Source organism: Primulina tabacum, chromosome 6 (genome assembly GCF_025594145.1).
Source record: "Primulina tabacum isolate GXHZ01 chromosome 6, ASM2559414v2, whole genome shotgun sequence".
Taxonomy (NCBI): Eukaryota; Viridiplantae; Streptophyta; class Magnoliopsida; order Lamiales; family Gesneriaceae; genus Primulina; species Primulina tabacum.
Window position 1 is genome coordinate 35,507,092 of NC_134555.1, and position 12,278 is coordinate 35,519,369.

At 32.5% G+C, this 12,278-nt stretch overlaps 1 protein-coding gene across 1 annotated transcript; it reads left to right on the top strand.

Annotated features, from left to right (window-relative positions):
* Window positions 1-10,489: 10,489 nt before the first annotated feature.
* LOC142548153 (gibberellin 3-beta-dioxygenase 1-like) lies at window positions 10,490-12,040 on the top strand. Its single transcript, XM_075656484.1, has 2 exons — window positions 10,490-11,170; window positions 11,303-12,040. Exons 1-2 carry the CDS (start codon window positions 10,680-10,682, stop codon window positions 11,922-11,924), a joined length of 1,113 nt encoding a protein of 370 aa, XP_075512599.1. The 5' UTR covers window positions 10,490-10,679; the 3' UTR covers window positions 11,925-12,040.
* The last annotated feature ends 238 nt before the right edge of the window (window positions 12,041-12,278 follow it).

Genomic DNA, 12,278 nt, shown 5'->3' on the forward strand with positions numbered 1-12,278 from the left:
TATAAAAGGGGAAAGATAGAACGAGAGAGAGAGACGACTCAAATACAAATTAAGAAGTAACAGAGGAAAACAAAACAAAAGGAAAGGAGAGAAAAGAACAGCAGCCTTTCGATGGAATTTAATAGGTTATTCTCTTTGTATTCTTTTTGGTTTTAACAAAGGCTCTGTACTTATAATCCTTCATTGATCAATACAATTTTGGTTGCCCTCCCGTGGATGTAGGCGAATTCCGCCGAACCACGTAAATACTTTTGCACTTTCTTCAGTTGCATGAGGCGTGAGTAATCTGATGCATGCATGCATGATCAGTTAGCAAATTCAAGATAGATCAACAGATAAGGAACGAATTCTAACAGTAGCCTCAACTTATTGCATTGTCATCTACGAATTCGCAACATGCTAGTACAAATTTTAAGGTACAATCTCAAGAATAAATACCAACACGAAATACATGCAACTTCATTTAAAAGAAAATCTCATCTAATTCTCATGTAGGAGAATTCAAACATCTTTGCATTCTTGATCATCGAAATATGATAAGACAGTGGTAGAGTGCCAAAGCTCAAGCCTTGATGATCTGAAACATGCCGTGTTAAGTTTTCTTTAATGACTTCAAGGCGATCTTAGTCGATTATTTGGTGATAAGAGTTCAGTGTGTCTCAATAAAATTTAATTTTTGTTTTCTTGATTTTTTTTCTCTGCTATTAACTTGTCAGAATATGCATGTTTCACGATTTTTCCAAGTTATTAGGCCTCAACTGACTATCCAAATGATAGAATGAGAACTGTGTTTCGTTTCACGCATAGTTCAGTTTCTGTTTCGAACAAACTTATAAGTTGGAAACTTAACAATTCTTTGGTGATTCTGATGGGAACGGAGACCAATCCTTCCACGAATATAATTGAACAATAAACTCCTGTAATAACTATATTTATATTCCCGTATTATGAAAATAATTAATATAAACTACTATATAAAAAATAATTCATTGTAATCCTTCGTAAAATAAATATGGAACAGGGTATTATAATACTTTTGTAACGAATGAAATCTGTCGAAAATCAAAGATGGCCCGTGACTTATGATTGAACAAGGTAATTGATATATTTTTCGATTTAATTAATCGAATTATTGATTTCTGAAGGTATGTGTAATCATGTGAGTATTGGGCCATGCACACTAAAGCTGATGGTCTTATCTTATTCCCCAGTTACATGCCAAATGAAAGCACGACTATTCCAACTGTCAAGGAGTTAAGCCAATATATATCTGACTTAAATTTACAATCACAATTTAAAATTTTTTTTACATACTTTAATTATAAAATATTAAATAAAAATGCCAAAAATTAAAGAAGCTTTCACTGATTGCAATTTTTGTCCTGAAAACTGGTATATTTGAGATTTTATTCTTATAATTTGTCAAATTTTGATTTCATATAGTAACTTATATATTTTTTTGTTTTACTATTTTTTGTCAGGTGAGTCAGGTAGGAGAGCATTAATATCAACTTAGCAATATCTGGTGGATTTATATTCTTTTTGTTGGAATATTAGGTTTAATTAATTGAAATTAAACAAAGAAAACTCGAAAACTTGTAACAAGAAAATAACAACGCACATAAAAGCTGTCTAGAAATTTGCAGTAGGGAAGGTGCAAGGGCGTCCAAAATGGAGCGCCCTTGTGCCCTATGTTCTGCCTCCAACAGAACAGGGAGAACGGATGTACCCAAAGATGAGAGCCCCTGCGCTCCAACTTTTGTCCGGGGATTTCCCAAACTAAGCAGGGAGAGCGGGGTTGACCGGAACATGGCGCAGGGGCATTAGAAGCCCTGTTTCATGAAGTAGTGTGAACTTGCATCGATTTCTCTCTTCAGACTTTTGACCCGTCAAGGCACACACATTGTGAAACATGTCCCTGCAGGCTGCAGACAAACAACTTTAAATAAAGAATCAAAGATGATTAGAACACAAATTTTCAGAGTTTCTAAATACTGTAACATTCATCTTGTGCTGCACTTATTTCTTTATGTGCAAAGAGAGTTTATATTATTTTTTGGTTATTGAACTTGTGATTTACTATAAGATTGTCGATTTCTGGAAACGACAATAGTGGCAAAAAATCTTCTCAAAAAAATAGTGTTTAACACTAGCATCAACTTATTATGATATTTGTCATTTTTCGAATTCTCACCGACAATTCTAACTTGTGTATCTGTTCTAGTTTCTAATTTCTAGGAACTGAAACCGAATTCTCAGCCTTCTACGCCTATTCCCATTTTAATTTTCATGAAACGTTTTGGAATTCGATTAATTGTTCAGAGAGAACCATGGCTGAATCTAGCACAATAAGACCACAAATTTTAATATGAAATATTAGCATAACTTGAATGTTAATATATAAATTTATTAAACAATAATGATAAAAACAAATTTCTTAAAATTTGATAAGAGTAGGTCTCTTGTGAGATGGTCTCACGAATCTTTATCTGTGAGACGGGTCAACTCTATCGATATTCAAAATAAAAAGTAATACTCTTAGCATAAAAAGTAAAATTTTTTCACGGATGAACCAAATAAGATATATGTCTCACAAAATACGACCCGTGAGATCGTCTCACACAAGTTTTTGGCATTTGATAATTAAGGAATACTATTATGTGCTCCTGCAATCATCTCTTCATCTGTAACGTACATCCGATATTATTACCGAAAATCATCAATTTTTCTAATCTTGGGGCTAAAGAACGCTTTGTTGTGACTTTTATATTCAATATGTGCGAATGATAATATATTAAATGATTATAATCTTTATTTCCTTTAATATTTGTCCAAATTCCTTTTCTTATTTGATACAATTGGGGGATAAGGGTGGGTGTGTTTTATATACTTACATATCTAATCTAATTCTAAATTACCCATGTGATCGAACCCAATATCACATGAATTTTGTGGTGTCACGTATATCTCAATTTCTACTAATGATTAGAATAATATGTTATGTTATATATCCATCCATATATCAATTTATGGTCCCTATGTGATATAAATAAAAGATTATTTTTTTTAAAGACAATAAAACTTGGAATCGTTATTTTTCATTGAGCATTGGTTAAACTCCCGAACTAACGCCGTAGTCCGGAAATCACTCTAGTCAGATAAACTCTACTGGACAAATCTTGTGTGACATGCTCGCCCAAAAAAAATTGATAGAAAAAATCGAATTCTTAATTATTGATTAAATATCACTTATTCCACCAATTAGAAACACCTCCAAAAGCAATAAAACACTATTATTCGAGTAGGTCTCTTGTGAGACGATCTCACGAATCTTTATCTGTGAGACGGGTCAACCCTACCGATATTCACTATAAAAAGTAATACTCTTAGCATAAAAAGTAATATTTTTTCATGGATGACTCAAATAAAATATCTATCTCACAAAATACGATCCGTAAAATCATCTCACACAAATTTTTATCTTATTATTCTTAGCTATTAAAGTGGTTCAATAATATTCCCGTTTTCGGAAAAAAGAAAGTACACATGTATTGGGATTCTTTAGAAACAGGTAACGTGGAAAAGGCTACTAGAATTTAAATATATCTTGTATGTCAATCAATAATGATAGCTAAAATTTTACAAAAAATAAACGTATGTTTGGCGGTTGCCCACTCCTTTTTCGTGGGTTATTCTCACTCAAATTGATATATTTGTCCTTATCGACTAAATTATAATTTAAATGCATGGGACTTAATTATATAATTTAAATGCATGGATTTTTCTTTCTGGATTTTATTATTTTTACCCAATTTTATTAAATCAGAGTACCAATTATTTGATAAAAAAATATATATTTATGGAGAATATTCTCGTGTGGCTATTTAAATATTCAACATATTTATATTTCATAAAAAACTTATTCATTAAGATATTCGTCGCTCGAGTTTATATTTACAATAAAAATAATATTTTTATGGGTCCGGACGGGTTGAAAATCTGTCTCACAAAATTGACTCATGAGCCGATCTCATAAGAGTTTTTGTGAAATATTATCTGTCTATGCTACCACTGGATTAACACTGCTTATATTTAACAAAAAAAACTTCTATGAGATCGTTTTAGGAGTCAATTTTGTGAGACATGTCTCATATTATTTTTTGCTTCATATATGAATCGTGTCGAACCGTCTTACGGACATAGGGTATTGATTCGCTAATTTCTAATAACATGGACAAATGTAATTAGCGAATCAATACATGAAAGCACAAATTATATCTGTAAGATTATATCCTACGAAATTATTTACATTTGTTCATGTATTAATTTACCAATTTATCAATAGTTCGTGTACCAAAATGATTTTTTACTCAATTGTTAAATACTTGTATAAAAATTAGCGTATGTGTGAAAAATAATAATACATAAATATTATGAAATTTATACTTGTGATACAAATTAAATTTTATAGAAAAATATAAGAAAATTATAGGGTATTTTATAGGTTGAAAAAATTAAGGTTTTTTTTATGTGTATATATATATATATATCTAGCTAGTTTTTTAATATAAAATTGATTTGGAGAGATATAGTAATAAATTGATAGAGAGATGTAAATAAGTTAAAGATATATATATGGAAAAAAGATTATCAGTCAATATTACGGAACAAAAAACGTTGGACAATCTAGCTAACTTATCTATCGTACATAATAATTACCCCTAGTAACATGTTACATTCGAAATGACCATATAATTTCATAATCTAACATTTTCCAAAAATTCTTACATAAATAAATATAATTTTTAAAAATTAAATATTCAATTATTCCCAATAAATCTTATGAAAAAATAATCTCTAAAATATTTTAATTTTATAATCTCTAATTTAAAAAAAAAATTACGTAAACAAAGTGTTGCACAAGATTACTGATTCGAGTGAGTTCACGTGAGAAAGCTAGTGGTGAATATGATTACAATATTTAGTTCGTGAAAGATGATTGCATGCAATAATATTATTCGAGCTGTCCAAGCTTGAATTGAAGGAGTAGGTGAATTTATATTCTAAATATTTGATTTTAATTTGCGCAAATTTTTCTGAATATCAAGTTAATTTATATACCAAATTTTCCACTTCAAATTTTTTTATTTATAATTTAAACAAAAGTAAAATATGCATTTTTTGGAGTCATTTTAAATACATTTTTTTGAAATGAAATGCTTTAATCCTTATTAGGTCGCGCCTGAACTTGTGGATTTCAAATTCTCTGACTCATAATCTTTGTATATTTTAGCAAAATATTTAGCTGGGTAATTTTCAAATTCCACATTTCCCTCTTAATCAAATTTTATATGAAATGACCACAAACTATGTATTATTTCAAATCATTATTTTTAATGAACATGTATCTTAGTTAAAAATTACAAATTGCATATTAATTCTAAAAATAAAAAATTTAAGCAACGATTAAATCAAACTCATTAGCATGTGCTACATGACTACTACTATTTTATTATATTAAAGAGAAATTTAGAGAAATAAATTCAAATAATTATTGGTCATTCATTTTATTACCTAACCAGAAATAACGGCAATTCGAGCCATCGAGAGTGTAAAATCTAAGATTTTGTAATCGTGATAATATTTTTGTAATTTAAGTGTGTTAGGATTATTCAATATTTGGGTATATATCTCATTATTTTATTTACGAAGATTTGCAAGATTATCTAAAGTTGTGTGGATAATTATATCGTGTACAATATTTTTGAGCTCAAGATTTAAGATAATATTGTACATATATTTTGAACTTGGGATAATAACTAGACCACGATCTAAGGAATTAAATAAAGAATATTTAGATATGAGCAGTTATAGTTTGATATATAAATTCAAAGTTGGAGAGATTTTTATCAGATAAAGATATAAGATTTGATATACCTGGATAAAGATTAAGCAGGGGATAATATTATCCCTAAATTTCGAAATATCCCAGGGATGAATATTTAGATTTCGAAATATTATCCAAGATCACGGATAAAAGATTGATAATTATCCTAGATTTAAAGTTTGATTCAAAAGTTCAAACGCGAGGATAATACACGATCAGAATAGCAGCCACCTCCCTATAAATAGGAGAAGCTTTCATTCAGAATTTACACCTCATTTACACATCAAATTTTCGAGTTTTTTTCTCCAATTTTCGAAATTCCTTTCCAAAAATTCTGCACGAGTCATCAAAATTCTGTCCATGTTCAGAAATTCGTTTCTCTTGGTCGGTTACTCGGAATCCGATCTCCACCGTTCAGAATGTTCGTCCATATGTTTCGAATAAAGTATCCCAATTTCGGAAAAATCCAACGGTTAGTTTTCCGTTTATAGCCTTGGCAAGAAAACTGCTCCGATTCTAGGCGGGAAACAGTATACCTACAGTTTTTCGTCCATAAGCAGGTTAAAACGACTTCCAAACTCGATCTCCACCATTCATAATGTAGTTGACGTAATTTTGAACATATTGTGAAATTTGAGCCCGATCCAACGGTTCAATAATTCGCAATGACTTTTTCAAGGCTGCTGATTTTTCGGGCGATGGTGCTGCTGCGTTTTCGAATTGTCGGTTACATGATTCTTCTATGATTTTCGAATTCTTCATGTTTTCTTCAAGTCTAAGGTAAGTGGGCTTGTTTTAAAATATGTTGCGTACGAATTTTTTCGTTTTCGAAAATTTCGGTTGAGCACCTTCACTCTGTTTCTACGTTTTTTTGTGCGATTTTAGTATGTTTACGTGTTGGCACAGTGAGGATTCACTGAAAATGAGTGGGAATCTCAACATATGGCCCTTCACGGTGGGATAGAACCGTTTTATGGCCTCGCCCCCTTAGAAGATTAAAAATTAGGGACTGATATCAGTAAACCATAAAAGGTGGAAAAATCGCAGTGCTGTTATGATATGAATATGATGCTATGTTATGAAAAGCATGATATGTTAACGTGTTATTTTCGAAAATTGTGTAAATATTTTTATGTTGTGCTCGAACGGCCCCCACTTGCTGAGTATTTCCCAAAATACTCGCCCCTTACTCTACTCTCCCCAAATAAATCAGAAAAAAAAATCGAGGAAGATGAACAAGACCAGTTTTGAGACTGATAATAAGATGATTCTAGAAGTTTATTTTAGATTTGACTTAGTAAGTTAAAAACGCTTCCGCAGATTCTTATCGTTTTCAGAGTTACTATTGTAAAGACGATTCCATTTTTATTGCATTTATGATATAAACTGGTTTTGGTTTATACTGTACTACGAGGCTTGTTGTTTAGCAATTATGTGATTGTTGAATAACGTCGGTGTCGACTAACTCCGATCTCGGGGCGTGACAGAGTGCACTATAGACTTCTCACTATTTGTTTATGATGAGATAATTACATTAAAATTTCTGTTAGGTTAAACTATGAGTAGTAACATCTTGGGAGTTCTCACATGTCAAGTTGTTGGCGTTGCGTCGCTTGATCCGATTGATTAGGTGAACCATAAAAGAGTGATACAAGATATTAACAGGTAATACGATTTCTGCTGAGAACAAGTTTGGTGGTAGGAGAATGATAAGATTGATCTCTATGATATCTACGATAATACTAACAGATAGACACGCACTTACTCAGACTCATGTGTCTAACAAACTGACTCATTAGCACTCAAATAGGTATACTATACGTTATCACGAGTATAAAGAAATAAATTACATCTTAGCTAACAACTATAAATTCTGGCCTACTAATAAGTAACAACGTCTGAAATGGTTTAAACATTTCAATAAATTTCGATTTCTTATTTCAAAAAATTTGGCACCAAACTTAACCTCGTGAAGAGCATATTAATTTTAAATAAATGATAATTATGCATGTGAATATGCCCTCTTTGTAACACGCCTGTCCCTTGTAAAAACTTAGTCTAGCTCGTCTAATATCAAACCTAAAAATAATTTTTACAAAATATATGAACTTTTAATAAAATATTTCCCACTTGCATTTATCGTACACAATATGTACCTACATTTTTATTTTATTATGTGGGAATTTTTGGAAAAAAATGTAAATGAAATTTACAACAAAATGTAAGAAAAGGCAATAGATAGTGGTTGTGGATATACGATTGCCCCAAATCCTATATGTGAAAATGAGGTCTCAATATTTGATATTGGATGTTGATAAAATGCTTGGATTAATCAAGATGATGATTAAGAAGTCCACTTCGTCAATAGGGACAAAATTGTTAAATCAACCCACAAGCCAAAAGTTATTGGGATATTTATTATGCAAAAACTTGTGTGAGACGGTATCACGAGTCGTATTTTGTGAGACAAATATCTTATTTGGGTCATCAATGAAAAATTATTATTTTTTATGCTACGAGTATTACTTTTTATTGTGAACATCGGTAGGGTTGACCCGTCTCACAGATAAAAATTCGCGAGACCGTCTCACAAAAGACCTACTCTATTTATTATCAAATAATTACATAATTTACGGGGAGTTCTGGGAATCCATGAGGGGAGCAACTCATGTTGGCTCTACATGACAAAATCTCCTTCCTAATTTTTTTATTCAAAACAATCATCGTTTGTCGATAATCACGTTGCACTTTAATTTAATTTATTTAACTAAATAAATATCTAGTTAGAGGACAATGTCTTCCTTTATTATCTTATCGAAAACGTTACAAATTAATTGTAAACAAATCATGTTCTGATTTAAAAAAAATGTTTAAAACAAGCATTAACAGTTAATGTTTTAAGAGACTAAATCTTCTGCTACAATTGGTACTTCAAATCATGTTATACTTTTCTCAAACAAGTCCTGTTTGAACGAACTATTATAATTAAACGCACTAAATACTGCATATAAATAAAATAAAATATATCACAGACAAAACATTCGATTCATCTATATATTTTAAAAAGAAATCGAAAATAAATTATATCTCAAGCACGACAAATGATTAAAACAATATATTGATAATTTTTTAAACTAAAAAATAAACGAGTAGTGTATTTTTTCTATGATCTATTGTATTTTATTTATACATAATGTTGAATGCGCTTATTTTTTAATTATTATTCAAATGGGACTTGTTTAAATAAAATGCAAGATGGTTTAGAGCATCACATATAACATAAGATTTCTTCCTATGTTTTAAATCCTTTTGTTTTCTCTACTCAGGTTACCCCCTTTTTTGTCATATCTATGCTCAATTAGCCCAAATTGAGGATTGGAAAATGCAAATCTTTAATAAGGATGTGAGCCTCCTAGCGCTGTAGCCACATCCTTGATTCGAGTGAAGTTTCATCAAATCCAAAAGGAAAGGACAAATCCGTCATTTCACCATGAATGGTGTTGTCTGGTGGCGAATGGGGAGGCTGTTAGGGCCAAGTAGGGAAGAGGCGATGGGGATGTTTTCCTACTCGAGGACAAGACAAAGGCACATGGAGAAGGGATGGGGCCCTCTTGGAGCCCTTCCATAGTGGTGTGATGTTGAGATGCTTCCTTTCCTAATCTATGCACAGGGGTAATATGGTCATTTCCCGCTGCTCCACATTTTCCCTTGCATCTATACATATATATATATATATATATATATATATATTATTTTATTAAGTTTGAGACACTTGTAGTAACTAATTTTGGTGTCATGGTCTGTTTTAATAATTATATATATTAATAAAATGTTAAAATTTTAAGCTAAGTTATATATAATTCAACGGATAGAGTCATTGTTTCTAAGGGTTTAACTCATAGGTTCAATTTTTACTGAGGTCATTTTTTTATTCTTTTATTTTTTAATTTATTTTTTAATTTATATATCAAAATTACAGTGTAGTCCCTCACTATTTCTTATAATTATATTTTGATCCTCATTTAAATATAAATCAAACGAATTATAAAAATTATTATACAAGCACACAATGCATGCGTCGATGCACTAGTATCTATTATCTAATATCTTCATTCATTTGAATTTTCATTTGTCGAATATGTATCACCCCAAAAAAGGACCACGAGCAAAATTTGCCTAGTCAAAATATATGTCCTCTTAAGAAAATACCCCTAGTATAATTTATCTATTGAAAACATGTAAATTACGCTAGTAAAAGTTTTACCTACAAATCCCGTCAATTTTTGGTATCCTACACATTTCATTTTCAGCTTTCTAATTGTGCAATAATGAAGTTGTCAACAAAATAGTTCAACAATAGAATAATCGTCGATACAAGTATAAATATAATTTATTTAAATGAAAAAATATAAGAACAATAGGACAACAATCAAGAAAATCACTAAAATTATCCTTAAAAAAATGCACACTCCACAAAAATACAAACAACAAATTCAAAAATCCATGAGTGAGTGGTGGTGAATAGTCATCATTCCCCCTCCATTTCTATATAAACACAATACACACCACCACAATCTCTTACTCCACATTTTCTCTACAACTTTTCACACTTCAATTATATCCTAGCTAGCTAGCTTCCTATACACATCTTGAAGAGTGCGGCGACTCTCAAAACCCAAACCCAAACCCAAACCCAAACCCAAACCCAAACCTCAATTTTTTCTTCTTGAATCAATAATAATTAAAGAATCATAGTCATTCATTCTTTTCCAAAATTTGGACGCGAAAAACCATGCCTTCACGAGTACTTTCGGATCCCTTTCTAGCACACCCTGTCCATCCTCACCACAAATTCTTGGACCTGAATTCGATCAAGGAATTGCCCGACTCCCATGCATGGACGACGACAAGGATCCTTGACGAGTACACCTCATACGGCGGGACGTGCGATCCCGAATCCGTCCCTATCATCGATCTTAATAACCGAAATGCCACCGAGCTCATCGGCCATGCATGCAAGACATGGGGTGTGTTCCAAGTCATTAACCACAATATTTTTAAGAATTTTCTATATGAGATTGAGGCGGCTGGAAAGCGGCTTTTCTCCCTGCCGCTAAATCAGAAGCTTAGGGCAGCGCGGCCTCCGGATGGTGTCTCAGGTTACGGGGTGGCTCGAATTTCTTCCTTCTTTCCGAAGCTCATGTGGTCCGAGGGGTTCACCATTGCAGGATCACCCCTCGAACATGCTCGCCAACTTTGGCCACGTGACTATCACAAGTTTTGGTACATTCTCGTACTCTAAATCAATCTCTTACGATTTAGCTAATCGATCGGATGCAATATAATATAATGACGTTATATATTTATAATTTCCTGAACATTATTTTTGATAACTTGAATTTGTAAATTTTTCAGTGATACAGTAGAAAACTACAAAAAGGAGATGAACAAACTAGCTGGGCGCCTGATGTGGCTCATGCTAGGGTCATTGGGAATAACAGAAGAGGACTTAAAATGGGTCGGTCCGAAAGGCGAGCCTGAAGGAGGATGCGCAGTATTACAGCTGAATTCATACCCTTCTTGTCCGGACCCGGAGCGTGCCATGGGCCTAGCCGCCCACACCGACTCCACCATTCTGACCATTATCCACCAAAGCAACACCAGCGGTTTACAAGTCCTCCGAGAGGGTGGCAGCGGGTGGATCACAGTGCCGCCCCACCCGGGAGCGCTGGTGGTCCACGTTGGGGACCTCATGCACATGCTGTCGAATGGGTTATACCCAAGTGTTCTCCATCGAGCCGTAGTGAACCGGACTCGACGCCGGTTATCCATTGCATACCTGTATGGACCACCATCAAGTGTCAAAATCAGCCCACTCCCGAAACTAGTTGACAATTGTCATCCACCACTCTACAGGGCCATCACTTGGAGCGAGTATCTTGGCACTAAGGCCAAGAATTTCGACAAGGCACTCACATCAGTACGGCTATGTGCTCCAAACCAGGGAAACGATCATAATAGTGTAAAAGTTGGATGAGAACAAAAAATTCAACTTTATATTTTCCTCTGACTATTGTACTTGTTTTTTTAATATCACATACCGTGGCTGAATATTTTGGAGACGATGAATATATATTTTTTATGACATGTACTGTACCCGCTAATGATTATCTTTTGTTGTTTATTATGTAAATCTCAATATTAACGTAATAATCTGTGAACTATTTAGTCAGATAAATTACCACAGAAAAGACAAGATTCTGGTTAATGTACACATATAAAAATCGAAAATTAATTTACATGGAATCATTCCAAAAAGCAAAATTTTTTTTTTAAAAAAACTCCTTCTCAATCAAGAATACATTCTGACAATAAAGTTCAATCAAATCCA

What these genes read in the sequence shown, in the direction of transcription:
- LOC142548153 (XM_075656484.1), top strand. Translation starts at nt 10,680, where the DNA reads ATGCCTTCACGAGTACTTTCGGATCCCTTTCTAGCACACCCTGTCCAT. An exon ending in CGTGACTATCACAAGTTTTG is followed by an intron (nt 11,171 to 11,302) that starts GTACATTCTCGT and finishes TAAATTTTTCAG; the next exon opens with TGATACAGTAGAAAACTACA.